General features: G+C 48.8%; 1 protein-coding gene across 1 annotated transcript; it reads left to right on the plus strand.

Moving 5' to 3' along the window:
• Positions 1-1,190: 1,190 nt before the first annotated feature.
• On the plus strand, positions 1,191-1,889 carry LOC117863722 (uncharacterized). The gene has a single exon (XM_034747548.1). The coding sequence runs from the start codon at positions 1,191-1,193 to the stop codon at positions 1,887-1,889; it is 699 nt and encodes a 232-aa protein (XP_034603439.1).
• The last annotated feature ends 23,001 nt before the right edge of the window (positions 1,890-24,890 follow it).

Below are 24,890 nucleotides of genomic sequence, written 5' to 3' on the forward strand. Positions count from 1 at the left end.
TTTTTTTTGAAAATTGATCTAGACATAGTGTATATTTAGATGAATAGCAAAAGTTATGCATGTAGAAATGCTAAAACGACCTACAATTTGGGATGGAGGGAGTAGTATTTTGTGACAGTGGTTGGTAACATTTTTAGGGCTTATCGCTGGTGGCTCATATTTGTTTTTTCTAGCACGGTTGAGCCGGCAGAAACGTGTGTTTTGTGACAGTGAGCGTGAATGTTTTTGTCAACCGGTTCTAGCATCGATGCGATTTCCTGGATCATCTGTAAATCCTAAAGATTTATACGAGTCATTGTTGTTCCATGTTGTTCGACAGTTTGCCTGCAGATGTTAGCAGCCCTCTTTGGTTGCTATCACTTGGAGTAGTAGTGGTGCCCAAATGGAGCGAGGTTTCGGGTGCCGATGCCGCCTTGGCAAGCAATCGACGAATACCAAGCTACTGGTGGTAGGAACTAGTACAATCGCTAAAGTTGCTTGCCCCGGCTACGAAAAAGATTATGAGTACTTACTTGCTCCCGTTTCCTTTCCAAAATTCTCACCCCTTTTCCATTGGCCAACCAACAACACGTATAGCCAATGTCATCACTTCCGCCTTCATCCTAACCTGTTGCATAGCCTAGTTGATTAGTTTTCCTTACAAATGAGAAAAAAGCCGGCGGAACCACAGGGCAGGCAGAGCAAGAACTTGGGCCATGCCTGTAGAGCCAGCCAATCCAGCGCCGACTCAGCCAGAGACGTGCGGAAACTACCAGAGAGTGAGGAGAGCGAGAGCTGCAGGCTGTGCCGGGGGTGGTGGGCGATGGTGCTGAGACCAGCATTTCATCCATGGCCGCCCAAGGGGCCCGTCAGCGTCATGTGTCCTACATGCTGCCAGCGTTCGACGCAGGCGAGGATGCGCAACACCGAAGCGCGGCGGAGCCACAGGGTCACGGTGGCGCCAGCCAGGGCGTGGCAGCGCGCAGAAGGCCCTCCTATGTGGTCCCATCAAGGAGGAGGCAACGGGCAAGCCTCGGCGCCGGTTCCCGTCAAGGAGGAGATGAAGACATCAGCATGGTTGCCATGTTAGATGGACCGGGATCGGAGGATTACCACTCCCGCCACCCGGGAGCACCTACACACCGCCACGCAGGTTCGGCCGCCTCCCCACGGCACGGACGATCGAGCGCGTAGAGCCAGAAGACATCAGCATGGTTGCCGAAGAACCAGCGCCGCGCTTGGTCGGCCTCGGCCGCTTCCCCACGGCACGGACTATCGAGCGCCCCACGGCACAGATTATCGAGCGCGTCAGCACGCCGCCAGCTCCAGGACCGGGCAAGAAGAAGCACCCGGAGGCGGCGCTGTACTTCACCGCGTGCTTCCTCCTTTCCTGTCTGCTGGCGCTCGCCATTGGCTTCGCCCTTATGGTCGTCTACCTGCGGTACCACCCACAGCCGCCCCGGATGCGCGTGACCACGGCGACACTGAAGAATAGCACCCTTGGCGGGCGGGTGACCAACTACAGCCTCAGCATCCAGGCCCACATCTTCAACCCTAACACCGAGCTCCACGTCGTGCTGCACTATGTGCAGTTGGACCTCTATTTCCAGGGCAGCCTGGTCGGGACGCAGGCGGTGTGGCCGGCGCCGATCCACGAGGCACCCGGCGATTCCGTGCTCCGCAGCGCACACCTATTGGTGAGCGTGACCCAGGAACACGACGTGTCGGCGTGGCAGAATGCGACGAACGAAAGTGGCGGCATCAAGCCGCTCGTGGAGCTGCTTGTCGGCAGGTTCCATTCGCAGCTCAACTTCGGCCGCCGGCTGCCGTTCAGGTTTTGGGTCTACCCGAGATGCACGCTCTGGCTCGACCCGCTGCGGGGTGGCGCCCTCCGCCAATCCTGGTGCTAACCTGACCAAGTCGCAATTGCTTCCTCTCTTCCCAATCTACTCTTAAAAGATGGCGTGCCTGCTGATCGATTTCTTCGTGCGAGCTCGTTCGTCTCGTGGCAATTTGGACCAAATCGTGTATTTGTGTGTCGTATTTTCTTCAGTTGTTTTTCACCAATCGATAGCTTGGTGCCATTCAGATTCACTAGTATTACAGGAACGTCTTGTTAGCAACTAGCTAGTACAAAATTCTCCCAAACTTTTGCGGCAAGAAAATATAACCACGTATGAACTTAGAGCATCTAGGGAACTTGGATCCAATAAACATTTTCCAGTTTCAGGACATTTTTACCAGTTTCAGGAGTACTAGGGAATTACTTTCGCAGTTCCCGATAAGTTCATCCCCTTATTTCATCCAATACTGGTGGTGAAGATGCAATGACGGTGAGGACCATGATGAGGCACTGCTACCAGATGAGGCAAACAGCCACGACCGTTGTGTCGGTGGCGGTGTACGCATACTCAGGACGACCATCCTAAATCTACGTGTGCCGTGGCAGTGCACTTATCGGCTAATCGAACAGAGGGCGCACGCGGGAGACGACGGAAGATGAAGCTGTCGCAGATAGAAGCAGTGGCGGCGATGGTGACCGCGTGGCGGAGGTAGCCTAGCATGACAGGACGGGCCACACGGATGTCGATGAGGAGCACCGGTGACGATATCTCTGCTCCAAAAAAAGCAAAAGGAAGATAATGTTTTTACGTCGGGTCCTCCGCTCGCTTCATTCCGTGGTAAAATGAATTAGCGCCGTCCTTCTTCCGCAGTCCCGCACCCTCTCCCTCCATCCATTCTTCAGCTTCCGCCCCCAACCCCACCCCATGCCCGCCATCTCCGCCACCTCGCCACCCCATCTTCCCTCTTCCCCTCGCGCCTACCGCTACGCGCCGCCCTCCCCTGTGACAAGCCCACCACCACCGCCCCTCTTTCCTCCGCTACATCAAGCCTGCCGTCGCCGCCCCTCTTTCCTACCTTGTGCCAAGCCTGGCACCGCCGCCAAGCCCAGTGATGAGGGCCCTGCCTGGGTCGGCGAGCTCAGCCAGCTAGGGGTCAGCATCGTCGGCGCCGGCGCCGGGGAAGGGGCAGATCTGGCCACGGAGCCAGAGGAGGACCGCGGCCTCGTCATCGATGGCGGCCGGCAGATACGGAAGCCGGCCGCGTCCTCCTCCTAGATACGGAAGTCGTCGTCGTCCCACGCTACCCCCGGCCGCGCCTCACCTCCTCCCTCCCCTGGCTGCGCCTCCTATGTCCACCCGCACCTCCCTGCCCTGCGGCTGCCCTCTCCTCCCCTTGTTGGCCAGTCGTGCAATCCCTGATGGAGGAGAAGGCTCCGGCTTCCCTAACCTCCATGGGAAGAGATTGACGACGGCTCTGGCGGACGCGGCCCCATCACCGAGTGGATGAGGCAGCGGCGGTGCCACCCCTCTGGATCGTCTGCCCCCTCGTCCTCCCTAGCAGGTTTGTTTATCTGTGTTCCTCCTTACAGCTAGCAACATGCCAACGAAGTGTTTGTTAAAATGCTAGAATGCTTCAGCCTTCAGAGATTACGTCTTGCCGATTAACAGGATGGAGATGGATCAACAACTTGCTGTGGCGGCGCAACATGTGCAGGTATGTCATTGGGGTCGCACATCAGATGCCTGACATAATTACCCACATTGGAGTTTGATTATTTTCTTTAATATGATTCTTATGTGCCGCACACCTAATATTTGGCACCATTCTCAGCAACAACTTGCTCGGGCATGGTTCATGTGGGAGAACCAAAGCGTTGCTTATTTTCTGGAGGTCACCTCAAGTGTTGATGGGAGCGAGTAAATTCCAGAACACCACTTCATGCTGGTGCTTCCAGAGCCCCCAACATTTTACTAGCTATTCTTTTAATTTTTCCACGTAGAGGGCACCGCTAGATTTTGCCTGCTAGCTAAACTGATTTGGCACCAGTGTGGGTATTCAACTTCATTATAAAAAACAATTTCATTCAAGCAAGGCTCTGTTGAACTCACTTGGCCCATCCTTTTATTTTCTTCGTCTATCTAGGTTCTAGAAAGGTTGGATGGAAGAAAAAAAGTAGAATCTTTATCGTCTGGGTCCTCTGTCAGGTTTGGTTTACTATAAGCATGCATATTTAAAAATTGTTTTCCTGGTTAATGTACGTTATTTGGGATGCTGATGATTAGGGGGTGAGATTTGGGAGGTTTGTCGAGTAGTACTATACCATACTCGAGGGTTTAGATGCTTGGGTGAAATCTCCTGTTAAGGTTGATTTATTATACCGCCATTCCTCATAATAAACCCAAAAACTGCATGGAGGAGTTTGTCGATAAGGTAAAGAGGAACATTGTCATATAACAAAATCTCTACTATACACTAATAATAGCACTTCACTAACTTTGTTCATGGAGTAGAGCAAATGCATTGTAAGTAAAATCTCTGCAATGAGTGATACATGCTAACCTTGTAGACATATTATAGTGTTTTAATTGTAATTCTGAAAGTTGTCAGACTACATTCCAACATCCAGTTTAAAACCCGAGTTGAATATTATATGTCTGAATATACCATGCTGGTAACAACCTATAAACATATGTATGTTGCATGTTCTAAAGAAATATTTTTGCCTTCAGATTGATTTTGTAGCAAGCAAATTGTCATGATCCCGTAAAGACCATAAATAGACTCAAATTCAGATCTGTGTACATAGTGCAGCCTTTTATCCATTAGACCACTGTGTCAAGGTTGTTCTCATGGTTCTTAGACTCAAATTCAGATCAATGTACATTACTTCACCCTTCTATCCATCAGACCATTGTGTCCAGGTTGTTCTGATGGTTCTTTGAATGCAGTGGTTTTATAGTTCTCATTGAGCCTTATGATACTGCTTATTGGTGTTGGGCTATGTATTTTTCTTTCAGCTTATTCTTTATGGAACCGGAAATCAATAAGGGAGCCAGGAACCCGTTGGTAGTTCATGTATTGCAATATAAATATTTTGTCGCTGTAACTTCATGTGTTGCAATATAAATATTTTATTGTTCGTAGCAACGCACGGGCACGATCCTAGTCGAAGTAAAAGTTTAACGGATAGTGGGCGACGCAACCCCGATCTCTGATTGGGAAAAAAATAAAAAAATAGCAGCAACATTACGTGGAGGTGGAGCGTGGGGTTACCCGTAGCATTATTGCCCTTGTCTTCCACTACACCATCCACTACACCAGAAAGCATTTGTGCAGGCTGCTAGAACAGGTTTATGCTGGCGGGTATCGCACCCGCCAGCAACCTTGAGCCACCACAAATGCCATTTGTGCTGGCGTGCGACGTTAGCCACCAGCACAAATAAATAGTTTCTATGCTGGCGGGTGCTCATGCCACCTGCTAGGAATATGTAATTTTCTCATTCAATATATTATTTCCCGTGAATTATTTATAGTTTCTATTTTCCGCCAGTTTTTAGCCGTCAAATTGAAATATGTATCTCCAAGCACATAACAACAAACTTGAATAATAAATAATTCACATTATTCAAAACTGCATCGTACATAATATATAATTCACATTATTAAAAATCCAACATTTGGAATAGATCTATTCTTTGCCACGCTAATATTAAAACTACTACACCCATCTACAAAGATTTGTATACTCGTTTGTCGGTGTTTAGATCGGCAACCCGCCTAGGGGGTACCCTAGGTGGTCTTTTGTGCGGTAAGGGTCGCGAGAATCAAGGAATCAATGGTGACGCAAGGAACACGATTTAGACAGGTTCGGGCCGCTAGATCGCGTAATACCCTACATCCTGTGTGTTGGTTTGTATTGATGTATGTTCTGGTCTTGAGGGATGTGTCTGAGGGGGGTCCCTGCCCGGCCTTATATACCCGGGAGGGCAGGGTTACAAGTTTGAGTCCTAGTCGGGTACTATTACAGAGTTCTACTCGGTATTGGCCCGAGTAGTTTTCCATAAACATACAAGACTAATCCGAGAAGGATACGCCCATCCTAGTTCTAATCTTGTCCGAGTACGTCCCTTGGTGGGCCGTCCAAGGCCTACTCGTGGACCTGGGGTATATGCCCGACAAGCCCCCGAGTACTTTGTAGTCGTGCGCCACAGTCTTGGGTACTGCAGGCATTATCCGAGTAGCTTGGTCGTAGAGGTTGTAGATTGAAGTGCACGAGTACTGTCGCGTGGCTGGAAGGTACTCTTTTTGCTTTTCTGAGTTGTTTTCCGTCTCGAGTAATTTTTATATGGTAGTGCGATGTCAATCGCACTCCATATGGAGTAGCCCCGAGCCTTTGGTTGAGTCGAAGAGTCAGGCTTAGGGTCAAACCAGCTTTTGTCCATTTTACCCTTGGAGATATTGGGAAAAGAAAAAAACTGATCAACGGATACGGTACTCGCAGCCCCTAAGCACTTAGGCGATTTCTGTCGTTGAAGTGGTCAGCAGTCCGTTGAATAGAGTAGCCATTGGGTGTTTTAAGGCGATTAATACGCGATTAATCTGTCCGTTGCGCAACTAACGCGTGGAAACCGAAGCTGGCGGAGATAAAACTGGAAGGTCCCATTTCGGTTGCTGTTACGCCGTACGGTAGTCAGATCGCTTTTTCCTCCTCCTCTGTGCCTTCGCTCGGTATTTCGCTGCTGCCAGTGCCGCCGTCTCCGCCATTGCCGCTTTTTGAGATAAATCCGAGTGGGAGCCCCTTCTTAACTTGAGGCTGAGTCCATCGAATGCGCACCAAGAAGATGGGCAAGAAACCCCAGAAGATCCAGGGCAAGGCTCCGGCGATGGGCAAGGTCAAATCTAAGAAGGGGAAGGAGTTGGTGCTGCCGGCGCCGAAGGTGGGGCGGACGAACCAAACTGCACCGCCACCACCTGGGGTAACTTGGCAACACTCGGTGATGAAGGAGGAAGCTGTCCAAGCGCTAGTTGATGCCAAGCTCCTTCAGCCGAAGGAGATCCTTGAGTGGCGCCCCGCGTTTCCCAATGCGTGGCAGTTTGAGGATCATCCTGCCGAGACGGTGATGCTTGCTCATTTGTTGGAAAGGGGACTGGCGGTGCCCACTTCCGACTTCTTCAGAGGTATTCTCGAGTACTACAAACTTCAGCTCGTCCACTTGAATCCCAATGGTGTACTGCACATGTTTATATTTGTACATCTGTGCGAAGTTTATCTGGGAGTACCTCCAAGTCTCGAGTTGTTTAGGAAGCTGTTCCGTTGCAAGCCTCAGCCAAGTGCCCAGCGGACGGAAGTCTTTGGAGGCACCGGGTTCCAACTCAAGAAGTCGGGCGCGTATATTGAGTACAACCTGACCGACTCTCATGGGGAGTGGAAGAAAAGGTGGTTCTATATCGGTAACCATGAACCCCACTTGCCTGTGGTGACTGGTCACACGCCCAAGCATGCAGAGAACTGGGTGAGCGAGCCCGAGGACACCCCTGAGCTCGATCACCTAATGCAGCAGATCACCGAGTTGAAGGCACTCGGTTTGACTGGGATCAACGTGGCAGCCAGCTTCCTGAAGAGAAGGGTCCAGCCACTTCAAAAATGTGCTCACTCGGGAAGTGAGTACGCAGGTCTGAAGGATCCATCGCGTATGTCTGATGAGGACATATCTGATGATGACGTAGAGGCGCTGCTGGCTAAGTTTTTTAGGAACTATCAGGGAGTACCAGTAATCCCTGCAGCCCTTCGTCAGTATGACGCCTGGTACGAGCCAGAAGTGGTAAGTATTTTCCTCCTGATTTGTTCTTCTTTGACTTGTGATTCTTGTTGCTGATACTGTTTTGTTGTCTTGAAGTCCCGAGTGCTTGTCGGCTGTTTGGCGCAGTCGGAAGAAGAGTCGGAAGCTGTCATCAAGGAGTCGGAGGACGAGCCTTCTCCTCCTGTTAAGAGACGTAGAGTAGTCCGCAAGATGTCTGCGGCTAAGTCTGCTTCAACCCCTGAGAAGTCTCGGGGTACCAAGGTATGTAGTCGGTAACTTGTGTATTACTGATGAACTTGAAATTCGTTATTGATGTGGTGAATCTTGTTTTTGGTTCGTAAAGGCTGTAGATATGGTGCTTGGTGAAAATGAGGCTGTTTCTGAAGAAATGGCCGTGTTTGACCCAGAAGTCGGTGATGCGGCTGTTGACACGGTGCCGGAGAGGGTGCCATCAACAGAAACTGTGGTAGCCCCGAGTTAACTGCACCAACTCCATCGGCTGCCATGCCGCCCATTGCTGACCAGGCGGTCCTGGGGCTGCCTGCTGGAGTAGCGGGTACAGTGAAGGAGGTGTCACTAGTACTTGCTACTGGTACCTTGCTGTCCAATGTGATCGCCAGTGGTAAGCGTTGTCCCTTCCGATTGTATTCATTTGAGTAGTACTGTAGTCTTGACTTCGGTTTTGTAGGTCTTGGTGAGAAGACGGTGCCGACGGTTGTTCCCGCGGCTCCTAGTACTCGGCCGCCTATCACCGAGAAGAAGCGTGTGCGACTGCCGCCACGTTCAACCCGGTGAGCTTTCTTGTCTGTTTGAAAGATGTTGGGTTGTCTTAAAATTATGTAATGACGCTTTTTGGTGCAGAGATGCAGAGGAGATTATCCCTGTAAAGACAGGGGTAGTGCTGGATCCCTCGGCTGCAATATCTGTTTCCTTGGAGGATTTGATTGTTGAAGAGGTACCCGAGGTTGATGCCGGTCATCTTGGAGCTACTATGTCGATGCTTCAAGACGTAATTCGTTCAGTGGAGGTTCCAGCCGCTGTGTCGGGCTCAGGAGGCACTGCTTTACCATCATCTACTGGCGGATCGCTGACCATAGTAGATGTTGGAAAAGCCAAACAAGCAACTACTCCAGGTAAGTGCCTGTAGTCTGTTTATTGTAGTCGTAGTCGATAGCTGACATGGTAAATGTTGTAGGTGCTGCTCTGGGTACGATTCCTCATCTTGTGGAGAGTACCCAAAAACCAGTACTTAGCCTGCCTTCTGACTTGGAGTTCCAAAGGGCCATCGATGTTTTCCGGGGCTTCCAGGTAGATTTCCCTGTTGATGTTGTTGCATGACCCGAGTTGCTGTGAGGCTAAAAACTCGCCATACCCTACTTGGATGTTTTCAGAAAAGAAGCCATCAGTTGGAGCAGGAATGTGCCCGACTGACAGAAGCTCTTCAGGTGCATGAAGTTGGGGCGAAGTCCTTTGCCGTGGAATGCGCGGATCATGCAGTTCTGCAGGAAAAACTGGAGAGCCGCTACAAGTCCTTGAACAAGAAGTATCAAGGTAAGCATTGCGACTACTTTGGGTGTGTCCAACTGTAGTTGGATGTGGCCTGAGTTCTTTGCTTTGTAGAGCTCAAGAAGCAGGAAGCGGCTGCAAGGAGCCAAGTTATCGATTGGAGGAACGCTCATGACCAAGTGGCAGATGAAGCCGAACATCTTTGGGCCGCGCTCACGGAAGCACAGGCTGCTTGCGAGCGTCAGCGGGACCGAAAGATGGAGAATGGCGTGATGCTTGCCATGGCCATGGTGGCATGCAGAGATCATACCCAGACCTTGGGAACACTTCGGGGCGAACTCCGAGAGCTGTCTGGAGCGGCCGAAGACTTGGTGAATGCCATAGCCCCTGTGGAGGAAGGCGCAGGACCGCAATCGCTAGTAGAGCGACTAAGGACTGCCCCGAGTAAAGTGGCGGGACTTTGCAAGACTGTTTGTAAACAGGTTCTTGCGGTTGTGAAGTCCTACTACCCGAGGGCAGACTTGGCGGCAGCTGGTGATGGCGTGGCTCGCAACTGCACAGAGGAGGCTTATGCGCAGTACCTTGAGGAGGCAGAGCCTATTGCATCCAAGATGTCGGAGTTTGTCTCCTTAGAAGAGTTTTGAGCTGTTTGTGTACTCTTGTATTCGAGTACATTGATATTTTGAAATACCAAGCCTTTGGATCTGTTGTGTCGTTGTCTTGCGAAGAGTAGTTTTTGCTCCATTTTGTCGAATCCCAAAGTATTGCAACTCTGCTGTGCCCGACCCTCTGGGGAGGGGATTCGTCTCGCTCGACCTTAAGTTTGGGGGTCGGCTAAGCCTGACCCCTTCGAGGGTGAAAACTCTGCCTCGCCCGATCTTGAGTTTTGGGGTCGGCTAAGCCTGACCTCGTCGAGGGTGAAAACTCCGCCTCGCCCGACCTTGAGTTTTAGGGTCGGCTAAGCCTGACCTTGTCGAGGGTGAAAACTCCGCCTTGCCCGACCCTGAGGTCGGAGTAGTCGAAGCCCCCGACATGTGGGCCATGCTTGTCTTGTAGTAGTCCCGAGTGTCGAGTAGTCGTAATGCTGTTTGAGTACTCGTCTTTTGAGGGACAGGTATACTGTACTCCTTTGTCCTTTGTGGATGCACGGGTGTACTGCATTCTTTTGTTTGTTGTGGCATGAGTGCGGTCACGTGGGCAGAGTCAGGAGTTGTCAGACTCATTGATCACGGGTGCACAGTAACTCTTGGGCCGGTGGTAGTTGTGGCTTTCGGCTATAAATAGGGCCATCTGGTGGGCGAAACAACTCAAGTTCCTGAGTAGCGATGGACTGCCTTCGGTTGCTTCTATTTGAGTGTAGAGAGCCATCAAAGAGTGCACCGGTGCTAGAAGATTCCTCGTAGGTTGAGGCCACCTTTGCTGCACAGACTCCTGCGCTCGTAGGGATAGCCGCGATGCTAGAAGAATCCTTGTAGGAGGTTTCATCACATGCCTCATCTTGCAGCTCGTGATCCAGTGGAGTACGCGCTGGAACTCGCGAGTGATGGGTGATGAGTGCTGTGGTCTTTATCCCGCTCTGAAAAAGGTGGAGGTGCAGCCGTAGAGTAGATTGGCTCCGCAAGGCTAGCAAAAGAGCAGCCTTGGTTCCCTCTAGGCGCGTCTTGGCGGATTTGGCGTTGCCGCTGTCAAGGCAGTGGCGCAGCTGGAGTTCCTTGTGTTGCCTTGGGTAGGGTACCTAGGCATGGCTGTGTTTTGCGCAGCTTCCTTGCGTGTGGGCCCTTCCTGCGATCGGCAGACCTGAGTGGCCTTGTGATATAGTAAAAGCCTGAGGCTTAAATGCAGCCCGCCAGTAGGCAGTTGCTTGTAGTCTTCGTGTAAGCCGAGTCCTTGTACTCGTATGTAACATGATGTACTCTTGTTTCAGTAGAGATTAATACGAAGAGATTTGCACCAAGCCGATGATCCTTGTGGTAGAGAACTCATGTCGAAGCTATCTTGAAGTTAGTAGTCGGGCAGTTGGCCCGAGCAGCGGCCTTGAAGCGACTACTCGGGTGCTGCTATGGGTAGTAGCGACAGAGATGTTCCATATTCCAAGAATTTGGCACTTGTTCTCCTGAGAGCTCCTGGAGGCTGTAAGATCCAGGTCCTGTAACCTTTGATACGATGTAAGGACCTTCCCATGGTGAATTGAGTTTATGTAATCCTGACGTGTCTTGAATACGTTTAAGGGCCATATCGCCCGAGTTGAAAGATCTTTTCTTGATGTCGTGGTAGTGATAACACCTTAAACCGTCAAGGTATCTGGCAGATTGCACTAGTGCTGCGCATCTTGTTTCTTCCAAACTGTCTATATCCGTTCGTCGCGTTTCTATTGCAAGTTCTTCGTCGTAGTGCTCAACGGATGGTGATTGCCACATTATGTCGGCGGGTAATATGGCTTCCGATCCATATACCAGAAAATAGGGTGATAGTCCCGTAGTCTTGCATGGTTGGGTACGTAGGCCCCACAAGGCATTGGGTAACTCTTTGAGCCATCGACCGCCTTTGGTGTTGCCGACGTCATGTAGTCGTTTCTTCAGAGTATCGAGTATCATGCCATTAGCACGCTCGACTTGACCGTTGGCTCGCGGATGAGCAACCGAGACATAGCGGACGTCGATGCCGCTGTTCTCGCAATATTCCCAAAAGTCGTGATTATTGAAGTTTGACCCGAGATCTGTGATAATCCTGTTGGGAAAACCATAGTGGTGTACAATTTCATCCAAGAAGTCGAGGACTCGGTTTGCCTTGGGGCAAGTGACTGGTTTGACCTCGATCCATTTGGTGAACTTGTCGATTGCCACGAGTACTCTGTTGAATCCTCCTGGCGCAGTTGGTAATGGGCCAATCATGTCGAGCCCCAGCAGGCAAATGGCCATGTTGGAGGTATTGTGACTAGCTTGTAGGCCGGCACGTGTTGCTGTTTTGTGAAGAATTGACAACCTTTGCATTTCTGAACCAGTTGTTTGGCGTCGGCCAAAGCCATTTGCCAGTAGAAGCCCGCTCTGAAAGCCTTGCCAACTAGTGTCCTTGAAGATGCGTGGTTGCCGCAGATTCCTCTATGAATCTCTTCTAGGATTTCTTGGCCATCTTCTCTGGTGATGCACTTCATGAGTACTCCAGATGATGCACCTTTCCTGTAGAGCTTGTCTCCGACTAGAACGTAATTCTTTACGCGTCAGGAGATTTGCTCAGCTTTATTCCTGTCGGATGGTAGCTGGTGATCTTTGATGTAGTCGATGAAGGGTGTCCTCCAGTCGACCTCTATCATCATGATTTCTCGGTAGATGTCAGTAGTCGGGACTACTGGCAGTGTGACCTGTTTAGGTATGGACGGCTTGCGTAGTTCGTGTACGAAAATTCCTGCTAGAAATTCTGCACTAGTTGAGCCCATTTTGGATAAAACGTCGGCGGCAACGTTGTTGTCGCGGACGATGTGATGGAACTCCAAGCCGGAGAATTTGTTTTCCAGTTTACGGACTTCTTTGCAATAAGCGTCCATGTTGTCCTTGTTTCGGTCCCACTCGTCATTGACTTGGTTTATGACGACGAGGGAGTCGCCGTACACCAGTAGTCGTTTGATGCCGAGGGAGATTGCGAGGCGAAGGCCGTGTAGCAGTGCTTCGTACTCGGCTTCATTATTAGATGCTTCCTAGAATATCTGCAGCACGTACTTGAGTTGGTCTCCCTTGGGGGAGATGAGTAAGACGCCTGCGCCGGCTCCTTCAAGTTTGAGGGATCCGTCGAAGTACATTACCCAATGTTCTGGTCGTTCGACTGGAGTTGGAACTTAATTTTCGGTCCACTCAGCTATGAAGTCGACCAAAGCCTGAGACTTGATGGCTGTCCTTGGCTTGAAGTTCAAAGTGAGAGCACCGAGTTCAACTGCCCATTTGGAGATTCTACCCGTGGCATCTCTGTTATGGAGAATTTCGCCGAGCGGGAAGTCGGAGATGACTGTGATGTTGTGCTCTTGGAAATAATGGCGCAACTTCCGGGAGGTGAGCAGAATAGCGTATAATAGCTTTTGTATCGGTGAATACCAAGTTTTGGAGTTCGAGAGTACTTCGCTGACGAAGTAGACAGGTCGTTGGACCTTCTAAGCGTGGCCCGGTTCAGACCGTTCGACTACTATTGCCGTGCTGACGACATGAGTAGTAGCGGAGATGTATAGGAGCAAGTCTTCGTTCGGCGAGGGAGCGGTGAGTACAGGAGGCTTTGACAGAAAGTCTTTGAGTTGTGTTAAGACCTTGTCTGCCTCTTCCGTCCATTTGAACTTGTCCTGGCATTTGAGAAGCTTGAAGAAGGGTAGTCCCCGTTCTCCAAGTCTCGAGATGAACCGGTTGAGAGCGGCCATGCAGCCTGTGAGTTTCTGCACATCCTTAATGCTGGCTGGTGCCTGCATGTTTGTGATGGCAGATATCTTCTCTGGGTTGGCCTCAATGCCGCGATGGCTAAAGATGAACCCGAGTAGTTTGCCGGAAGGTACTCCAAAGACACACTTAGTAGGATTGAGTTTCCATCGGAAAGCACGGAGACTGGAGAAAGTTTCCTCCAAGTCAGCAATGAATTCCTCCCGGTTCCTTGTTTTGACGACAACGTCGTCGACATAAGCTTCGACATTGCGATGAAGTTGTTTTTCAAAGCACATCTGTATGGCCCTTTGATAAGTCGCTCCTGCATTCTTTAGTCCGAAGGATATTGTTTTGTAGTAGAAAGCTCCAAAGGGCGTGATGAACGCTGTTTTGGCTTGATCTTCCTCTTTGAGGCTTATCTGATGATAGCCGGAGTAGCAATCGAGGAAGCATAGCAAGGCGCACCCGGCGGTGGAGTCAACCACTTGATCAATCCTGGGTAGCCCAAAAGGATCTTTCGGGCAGTGTTTGTTGAGGTCGGTGTAGTCGACACACATTTTCTATTCGTTGTTTTTCTTACGAACAAGCACAGGATTGGCGAGCCAGTCAGGATGGAAGACTTCCTTGATGAATCCTGTCGCGAGTAGCTTGGCTAACTCTTTTTTGATTGCTTCTCGTCTGTCCTGAGCGAACCGGCGTAGTCATTGCCATTTTGGAGTAGCTTTGGGATCGACGTTGAGGGAATGCTCGATCAGTTCATTGGGCACACCTGGCATGTCAGCCGGCTTCCAAGCGAAGATATCGTGGTTAGCCTGAAGGAAACTAACGAGCGCGAATTCCTATTTAGGATCTAGCCCTATTCCGGTCAGGGCTGTCTTGGAAGGATCACCGGTCTGGAGGTCGACTGACTTGAAGTCTTGCTCACTGGCAGGTTTCACTTTCGTGGATCCTGACTTGGTTTCCGGGATCTCAAGTTCAGTTGGATGGAGCTTTTTTGAGGCTGTGAAGATTTGCTGCATGGGACTAGGAGATTGAGTAGTCGCAGCAATTTCCACGGCTTTGGTGTCGCATTCGTAGGATCTCCGGAGATCTCCTCGTAGCGTGAGCTCTCCTTTGGGACCTGGCATTTTGAGTACCAGGTAGACATAATGTGGTATGGCCATAAACTTGGCTAGTGCTGGCCGTCTGAGTATGGCGTGATAAGATGTCTCGAAGTCGGCGACCTCGAATCTGATGTACTCGGTGCGGTAATGTTCCTTAGTTCCGAAGGTGACTGGAAGGACAACTTGTCCCAGTGGTATGGCCGTGTTTCCAGGCACAATGCCGTAGAAAGGTGAATTCGTTGGGGTAAGCATTTCAGTGACGTCGAGGCACATTTTCCTTAATGTTTTGGCGAAAATAACGTTGAGGCCGCTCCCGCCGTCGATGAGTACTTTGGTTAACTTTGAACCTGCCACGACTGGATCTAGGACTAGTGGAAAACGTCCTGGTTCTGAAAAATTTGTCCATTGATCTTTTCTGCTGAAAGAAATTGGAACTTCCGACCACTTTAGTGGTGTGGGGTCCGTCGGCTCGATGGCCATGATCTCCCTGAGTACGAGTTTGTTAGCTCGCTTGGATGCAGTGCCAGGAATGCCGCCAAAAATGACGTTGAAAGTTTTTGAAGCTGGTTGGAAATCGCCGTCCTCATCTTCGTCGTTGCGGGCTTTGTTTTTACCCTTATCTCTGTTTTTGGCGTACTCTTCAGGAGTTGGTGGTACGGGTAAGTCTTGCATGACTCGGCGCATGCTGTAACAGTCTATTGCGGAGTGCTTGCTAGTCGGGTGCCCTGGGCACTACTTTTTGAGTAGCTCCGTGAAGGTTGGTCCGTCGTCGTTTCTGCGATGTCCCTTTTTTTCGGAGCTGGTCATGGCAGCAACGGTGTTGTCGGGTTTCCTTTTGCGATTGTGGTTACCCGGATAGGAGTTCCGAGCATCGTTATGCCGAGTTTTATCTGTTCCATTGTTGTGGATGTTGTCGCGTCCGCGGTTGCGGTGGGAATCGAACCGTTCTCGTTCTTTGTCTTCTTCATCGGCCCACTGTTGCACCATGAGTTTGAGTTCTTTGACATCGGTTGGTCGTCGGCGACCGAAGTCTTGGTATGTTCGTCGATCATAGAGTCCGTTTTGGAAGCACTCAATGACGTCTGCTTCGGAGATGTCCACTATAGTAGCCTTCTTCTCGAAGAACCATCGCAGATAGTCGCGCAGGGTCTCACCCTCTTTCTTCTTAATTTTTCTTAAGTCGATCTTGTTGCCTGGTCTAGCCATGGAGCCGTCGAAGTTGTTGGTAAAAGCCTTTGTTAAGTCTGCCCAAGAGTCAATGGACTTGGGTTTGAGTGACTCGAGCCAGGTCAGTGGTGCGGGTTCCATGCATATGGGGAAATGAATGACTTTGGTGTCGTTGTTACCCCCGGCTGCTTGGACGGCTAACGAGTAACAGCGTAGCCATTGAACTGGGTCTTGCTTGCCATCGTACTTGGTAATGCCGGTTGGTTTGAACTTTTTGGGTAATTTTGTTTTCATTACCCGGTTCGTGAAAGCAGGAAAGTGGTTGTAGCTGTCGACTTCTCGTTCGCGCCGACTGTTGAGGATTTCTCGTAGATCGCAGAAGTTGGACATCTCGCGGACCTTCCGAGTAGGGCGAATACTTTTAACCGAGTTGGTGCAGCTGACTTCACCCACATCCTTCAGTCGAGTAGGAGCTTTATGCTTGCTTGGACCTTGGCTGTGTTGCCGAGGTTGGTTGACTGCATCATCGTTTCGTGGGGCGGCATTTTTATCTGCAGCCCCCCTGCTTCCATCTTGATGCGATGTAATGCGAGGAACGGACGGGATTGGTGATTCTTTGTTGAGTAGCTTGTAAGCTTGCTCCGCGAGTTCTGCGGTTAGTCCGTTGCCACGCTGCACGATTTGAGCTGTGGCTGCGTTATCCTTATCTTGAGGCATCAATGTTGTTAAAAGGTTGATTGAAGCAATAGCTGCGAGTGGAGTATTGTGCTCCTGAGCCTGGACTGCGTTGAAAGGCCGTTCAAGATTTGTAATAGGAATATTTGTAGCCATCGACTATCGTCGCTCAGCTCGAGTGGCATTGCGCGCCCTTCGTTGGTTGCGCTGTTCGGAAGTTTCATTGTGAGGGGCGTCAGCTGTAGACTCATCTTCAGAGATGTAGTCGACTTGTGCTAATCGCCTGGGGGTTCTGTTCTGGTTAGTACCCGGGATGTTATTCTGAGTAATAACAAGTACCTCCCTGTCCGGGTAGTAGCTTCCGGAGCTTGATGTTGCAATCTCTGTGTAACTTTCTTCGCGGTTGGAAGTGAGTGGAACACCTTCTTGAAATGGTAGGTTGTCTATATGGGCGACAAGGCGTGAGTCGTAGTCACGGTCGAGAATAGATGGTCGCAATCCCGGCCAGTGGACGAATCTGCCTTGAGATGTCGAAGTTATTACCAACCCTTGGGCTGGACCAGATAATGATATCTCTGGTGAGTAGGATGAGTCGGAGTCAACATCTTCATGCCCGGGGTCGACTCGGGTTTGAGCAAGAAAACTTTGGTAGACTTTGGTTGCGTTGCAGAGTCCGTGCGGGAACCACGTTGAAGTCGAAACCGATTTGGATGCTGACTGGGGCCGTCGAATCCGAGGCGAGTCCGACCCTAAATCCTGGGGTCGGCGGAGCCCGACCCTTTGGAAGAGTAGCTCCGCCTCGCCCGACCCCGAGTGAGGCTCCGCTTCGCCCGACCCTGAGTCCTGGGGTCGGCGGAGCCCGACCCTTTGGAAGAGTAGCTCCGCCTCGTCCGACCCCGAGTGAGGCTCCGCTTCGCCCGACCCTGAGTCCTGGGGTCGGCGGAGCCCGACCCTTTGGAAGGGTAGCTCCGCCTCGCCTGACCCCGAGTCCTGGGGTCGGGAGTGCCCGACCCCCGAGCGAAACGTTGGAGTAGTCCGAGGCGAAGTCGAATCCGACGCGTAGTCGAACTCGAACTTGTTGACTTTGAAGTCTTGATTTTTTTTGGTCAGGTTTTCTGGTTTCTTCTCCTGAGTGTTGATAAACTGGCGCCGAAACGATCCTGAGCCTTCGGCGACGCAGAACCAGGATCCAAAAACGAAGGTGGCGCCGGCTTCGATGAAGAAGACGGGCCTGACGATGACTTTCGCCATTGAGTTCGCGCTGAGAAACTCGATGAGTCCCCCTACCTGGCGTGCCAGCTGTCGGTGTTTTAGACCGGCAACCCGCCTAGGGGGTACCCTAGGTGGTCTTTTGTGCGGTAAGGGTTGTCGAGAATCAAGGAATCAATGGTGATGCAAGGAACACGATTTAGACAGGTTCAGGCCGCTAGATTGCGTAATACCCTACGTCCTGTGTGTTGGTTTGTATTGATGTATGTTCTGGTCTTGAGGGATGTGTCTGAGGGGGGGTCCCTGCCCAGCCTTATATACCCGGGAGGGCAGGGTTACAAGTTTGAGTCCTAGTCGGGTACTATTACAGAGTTCTACTCGGTATTGGCCCAAGTAGTTTTCCATAAACATACAAGACTAATCCGAGAAGGATACGCTCATCCTAGTTCTGATCTTGTCCGAGTACGTCCCTTGGTGGGCCATCCAAGGCCTACTCGTGGACCTGGGGTATATGCCCGACATCGTTCGCCATCAACATGCCATCTTTATCAAATAATGTTCCATTCTCATGACAAATCTCGCGTAGGATGAACCTCACCATGTCCCTACAAATGTTGTCGATTTGTTTGTCTTCGATCTTGCTATAGTTTTTGTCGATGGTAGGTATCTACAGGTATACAGCAAATGAAAATTAGGATATATTACCAATAGGAAGTTAGCACATGGTAGTGTATAAGAGTCTTACGTCTTTAGGGTTTGTCCGGTACCTCCCATTGTTTTTGATGAACTCGCACACGTAATATCCGCATAGTGCAGAGCCGAGAGGTTGCTTGTAGCACTTCAATCAAATACAAAAATGATGATTTGTTATTAATGACAAGTGTACATTATATGAAAAAACTAAGTTTTTATGTTCTTACGGATCTATGACATATTATTGTCAGAGCTTTCTTCCTTTTTGGATGGTGGTCCCCTCCTTTTAATATGTAAATCTTGTACGTACTTTGAGGATATAAAGACAAGAGTTAGTAATACAATTTAGGTGCATAGAATGTCAACATGCATTTAAGTACTGCTAAGAAATGTCTTACTTTTGTATAATTTCTATGAATTCCGTATACCTATCTCTACTAAAGTTGGCTGAGTCGAGGACCACTGCTTCTCCTAGCTTGGGTAAAATAATGATGAAAATCCAGTGATCTATGCATTATATTAAAATAATTTATATTATAGACGGCATTAAATAGCACCTATTATATATATAGTAATTAAAACTAGCTTACTCAAAATTGTAAGGAGCCATGATATAATCCTTGTTAGTCTATTTTCTCATTACTCTTGAAATGTATATGGACACTTTGTGCATTTCATCTCCGTGGGCTTTTAATTTTATAACATTTTTCTCTGCTTGTGTCTCTGTTGCTTCTATTTGTGCTTTGATCATTTTCGCCATTTTGAGCTTGTGCTCTGGCTCGCTTATTCGTGCTGGGTCAAGGTACACTACCTTGAACCTATTGTTCGTCAATTCTTCGTCCCTCCATTGCATCTTGCAGAATAAGTCGCTCAGATACTTGACATATAAAATATATACGTATGTATTTAAAACTCGTATATGCGGTACATGTCGACTTACAAGCACCATACGGAAATGAGATTCACGTTGAGGTGTTGTCGATGGTAAAGTCTATCCAAATCCTCGAAATCGATCACAATCTGGTAATCGAGAATGCCAAGGAAAACCTTAGTTGGGAAATGCACGGTGATTGCTCGAAAGCCTTGCTTCATTACATTCATGATCCATCCATGCAGCTTATTTAGTTTCCGTGGGCCCTCTAGTAGATCCCACCTATACAAGAATGGTTTGCCATGCTCATAATCGATTGGGACTTCATCTGATGCAAAGAAATTGAGGTTTTGGTTCTTTTGATTTTGCCGAGAGGCGCTGCAAGTTACAAATTTTTCACCGGAAGATGAAGCCTTCTCCTTCAATATTTTTGTCGACATCTGTTGATGGAGCCTTTTGATGATATGTGCTGACCATACGAGGTACTGCTGTTCTCTGGGGGGTGGAGATGTCGGCGAAGGCGATGTTGGATCATTGACTTCTAAATCATCTACCCGTTCATTGATTTGGAGTGCTGATGTCCCATCATCCTCATTGAGAGTTTCTCGGACAGGTGATAGCATTGGCTGCTCATCCTCATTGGTAGCTCCCTACATATATGACAGTGTCGGCTGCTCCATGTCAACATTTGAATCTAGAAGGGGTAGTTCTTGGCTTGGCCGTGAGATTTCTGGTGATGCCTTATTCAGAACAATATCTCGGTGATGCCAGAGTATGTAGTGGTTCATCGCATCACCGAGAACCTCAATCCCCTTATCAGTAGGGATGTCTATCTCGCACAACTCATCCAACACCGTAACAACTTGCACCCCGGCGTATTGTAGCGGGGGTGACTTTGGGAACACATGACCCATTACGGTTATGCCGGTTGCGACCTCTCGGAACTTATTTTGTTTCCTTCCATAAGGTATAACCAACCTACATGGTGTATCCACTTGTATGTTGTCAACAGGATACCTCACACTTGTAGTGGAGCCAGCACTACTCGAAGCAACAAATCCTGTCTAGGCAAGTAGCATGGTTGGTTCTGCCTGTCGTTGACCATCGGATACTGTCGGGTTAGTCACTATTGCTATGTGCTGGTTGGCCAAGGACTCCACGAACTCCTGTTTGGCAATTTCTCTCATCTTCTCTTCAAGTTTTTTTTTATAACGGTCATGCTTCCTGTAGCTTGCTTGGTCGTTGGGGAATGCTTTACCCTAGGGCAATGTTGGTGTCATCCCTCGAACACGCCCAGAGTGCTGCACGGTTCTGATCGCGGTGGTTAGCTGATCTTTCTCCCTATCATGCTTGAAAGGACTCTTCTTTTGCGCCTCGGCGAGCTCTTCCAATCTCTTGTAAATTTGGTCTGTTGTGGGGTGTTTGAATTTAACCTTGCCGTCGGGTGTTACTTTCAAAATTCAAGCTAGTACCCAATTCCTGCTATGCTTATCCAAGCCTTAAAACATATCTGGTAAACCAGCTCTCCTTTGTTCTTCTTTCTCTCTCCTCCATTTAGCGATCCTGGCAGCGTACCCTCCTGCACCCAAGTGATGGGGATTCTGGGCGGCTTTCATAGCTGTCGTGGTATTTTCTTCGCTTAGGGCTTTTGCTTCTGGTGTGTTCTTCTATTGTTTGAATTCTTCCCACATTTCTTGTGGAATCCTACCGAAGTCAAGCCTAGCATTCTTGCCTTTCTGTACATATTCTTTATTAAAAGTAGACCTCCAATTCCTGAAACATCTCCCAAGGAGGCCCACAACAAAGTTTCTTGTGAATTTCTCTTGACCTTCAGGAAAAAAGAACCTTTCTTTCAATGTGGCCCACAATACATCCTTTGTAGTGGTAGGCACATTCTTCCAATTACTAGTTGTGATACAGGTCTGCAATTTAACCCTGACAATAGCTCCACATATGTTACGAAACCTAGCAGATATCCCCTCAGGTAATATGGGCTCACCTTTGGTCCCGAGCTCTTCTATTACGAGACTACCTTTTTCAGGGATCTAGTTTTTTGGGCTCGTTTCCCATGTTTCCTTTTTGGATCACTACTAGAAGCAGTAGTACCCGAAAGTTGTGGTGCAGAGGCATCTACATCCTATTCATGCAGAGTAGATGTTCTACGACATCGCGTTAAGGAATGAACCGAGGATTGGTCATCTTTCTATAAAGAAAACAATAGTTGGAGTTTATCATCTTCATGTGAAAAACAAACATATCACTAGCTAGTATATGAAACAGTTACCTGATGATCCGTAGTTGGATCGTATTCATGGTCATCTTCATCTAGACTCCTACGAGACCTAAGTGCCTACGAGACCTAAGTGGGTTTGGTTCGTACTCAGGTGGAGTAGAATATGATCCACAATCGTCGTCAGAATGAAAATCCTCCTTGGAGGATTCAACATTGTTCTCATTGTTTTCCACTACTCTTAATATGCAAATTTGCAATACCTGCAATTAAAAATTATTTATGGATTTATACACATCAATAAATATTTATTATTCATGAATTTATGCATATCAACAACAAGCTTTTCTGTTCACAATTTATACATATTTATTATTAATAAAAATTGCAATCCATAAATATTTAAACACCACATTTATTATTACATTTATTTTCTACAATAATTTGCAATCCAGTAATTATATTTGCATGCCGCTCGGGCTCAGGGAGAAGAACAGGTGCTTCGGTTCGGGGGAGGACCAAGGCGGCACGGCGGCCTTGGGGAGGACCGGCGATGGCGCGGCGGTCTCGTGGAGGTGCGTCGATGGCGCGGGCGCGGGGACGAGCGGCAGCGCTGGGGGAGGCGGCGCCGCGCTGGCAGTCGGGGAGGAGGCAAGGCTCGGGGAGGAGCGGCGGCACGGCATCACGGAGTGTTAGCGTGGCCTTAGGGAGGAGCTGCAGCGCTTGGGAATGAGGAGGCACGGTGGCTCACGGTGGCCGCTGGTGTCAGGGAGATGGCCAGCGACGTCAGGGAGGAAGTGAGGGGAGGGGCCTGTGGCCTCAGCTCACGGGCTGGGTTAGGGCTGGTGTTGGAGAGGAAGAGGCGGACCCGTGGTGGAGATGGGGGCATGACCGGTGGTGGAGACGGGGTGGTGGAGGACGGCGGCGCATGGGTGAGCGATGGCAGCTTCAAGGAGTTGGCATCGGGGAGGGGGCCGTAGTGGTGCTCCGGGAGGTGCGGCAATGTACGAGTGAGTGGTGGCGGCATCGAGGAATGCGGTGGTGGAGATGGGGCATGGCTAGCAGTGGAGACGGGGTGGTGGTGAATGGTGGTGCACCGGTGAGCGGAGGCGGCATCGAGAAGGAGGTGGTGATGTGAACTTGTTGGGTTGAATCCTGATCTTTCGATGAGAGAAGGGGGATAACTCGATTTGGGGATGGAGATGACGTTCACGGTCTGACTACAACCATCAAGGATGCTGCGCCTTAGCAACTGATACACCACCTCTAATGGTCGTCACGCTTTTGTGGAGCATAATTAACCAAACCACTAGGGTAATTCCTGCAGGCAATCGAGGAACAAACAACTTAATTGCAAATATGGATATAAAAACCAACCTGAAATCATAAAGGTAGGGTTCTGAATCGAGTAGAACGGATGGTCTAGTCAACACACATGTCTACAAGGAAGTAGCAATGGCTAAACTTTCAACAAAATAAAACTCGAGTGTTCCTAGTGGCGTCTAGGGGTATAAGAACGTGGGAGGATGACCACAAGGGTGTTGGGGTCGTGCTCCAACCCTAGGACATATCCCTAATGGACCCAACTTGATACACAAGCCCATTGGGCCAAAATAAGACGATGCAGCACCTTGGATGGTTAAACCTCTTGGTAGTAATTTAATTATTTCAGCCACCTCAGAATAGATATGGATATGATACCAGATCCATATGAAAGAAGACTTCATATGGATTCCATGAAATAGTTGAATGTCGAAAATGGAGTCCAAATGAAGTCGTGGCGGCCGTTGCAAGTTGGCATAGTACTGCAGTCCGAGTCCAGCCCCAAAACGTGTTGGATTTGATCTCTTTCTTTCCTTGGGTCAAAAGTGACGTGGTGTCCTAGTGGAGGATATTGGGAATACTTGGACTTAGCCCCCAATCAACTTATTTGGCCCTCCATACTTTCCATGTGTGTTTAACACTCTTTTTGATCCACGTATGTATTTTTGAAAATGACAATGAACACTCATCATGGTGCAGCATCAATTCAAATGTATCAAATACAATCATGATAAAGAATTATTTTACCTTTGAATCAAAAGTTGCCAATGTGGTTGTACCCGAGCAGGTGATGTTCCCATCAGGCAGTGTTGGGGAGGGAGCCGCAGCGGAGCATGGGTGAGTGGTGGCGGTGTCGAGGAGGGGGCCATGGCGGCGCTTCGGGAGGCATGACAATGCATGGGTGATCGGTAGCGGTGTCGAGGTGGGCGGCGGTGGAGATGGGGGCGCGGCCGGTGGTGGAGACAGGGTGGTGTCGGATGGTGTCGCATGGGTGAGCAGCAACAGCGTCGAGAAGGAGGCGGCGTTGGGGAGGGGGCTGCGACGGTGCTCAAGGAGGCGAGGCGGCGCACGGGTGAGCGGTGGTGGCGTCGAGGAGGACGGTGGTTCTAGCGTGAAATTTAGGCAGCCTGACGGCGTAGTGAAAATTTTGCACTAGGACATAGAAATTTTGGTGCATGGTCGCGGGTTATATGGCCCTCCTCTGTGCTGGCGCCCGCCAGCATAGAACTTCTGTGCTGGTGAGCGGCACTAGTGCTTGCCAGCACAGAGTTTTCACCAATTTTCAAACAATTTAAAAACTTGATAAATATTTAAAACTTCTACACTTGAACAGAAATGTTATATGGTGAATGTAAAAAAATATATTTTCATACATAACACAAATGTTTTGACTAGTTAGTTCACATGTCATTATAGGTTGAAACACCTCATGAGTTCTAGGCTGATTATGACTTAGATATACATTTAGGATGGATGTACTGTTACACTATCTCAAAATTGTGTTATTATTTTTGGTCCACGTCGTTGCACTGCTAAAGTGGTTACCTGACAAATATCATGATTGTTCGCAAATTTATATTTTATTAAAATTAAAATAAACCTAGATGGAATGGCACAATTCACCTTCCCCTTGAAATTTTTTGTTTTCCTGTAAACATACATTTTAGTTTTTATCTCAAATCATCGAATTTTCTTAAATATGGACATTTTTCAAGGGTTTAACACGAAAATCCATTTAAATTTTGATTTAACTAAATTTTAGTAAAATATAATTTGGTCCAACAATCATGATATTTGGCATGTAACTACTTTACTAGTGCACCAACATGGACAAAAAATAATAAGACAATTTTGAGATGGTATAACAGTACGTTCTTCCCAAATGGATATGCAAGTCATAATCACCCTATAACTCATGAGGTGTTTCAACCTATAGTGATATGGGAACTAACTAGTCAAAACATTTGTGTTATGTATGAAAATATATTTTTTACATTCACCATATAATATTTATGTTCAGGTGTAGAAGTTTTAAATAAATTTTGAAATCATTTATCAAGTATTTAAATTATTTGAAATTTGTTGAAAACTCTG

The sequence above is a fragment of the Setaria viridis genome, chromosome 7 (assembly GCF_005286985.2).
Source record: "Setaria viridis chromosome 7, Setaria_viridis_v4.0, whole genome shotgun sequence".
NCBI classification, from domain to species: Eukaryota; Viridiplantae; Streptophyta; class Magnoliopsida; order Poales; family Poaceae; genus Setaria; species Setaria viridis.

Excerpts from the sequence above, each read along its gene's own strand:
- LOC117863722 (XM_034747548.1), top strand. The coding sequence starts at position 1,191 with ATGGTTGCCGAAGAACCAGCGCCGCGCTTGGTCGGCCTCGGCCGCTTC.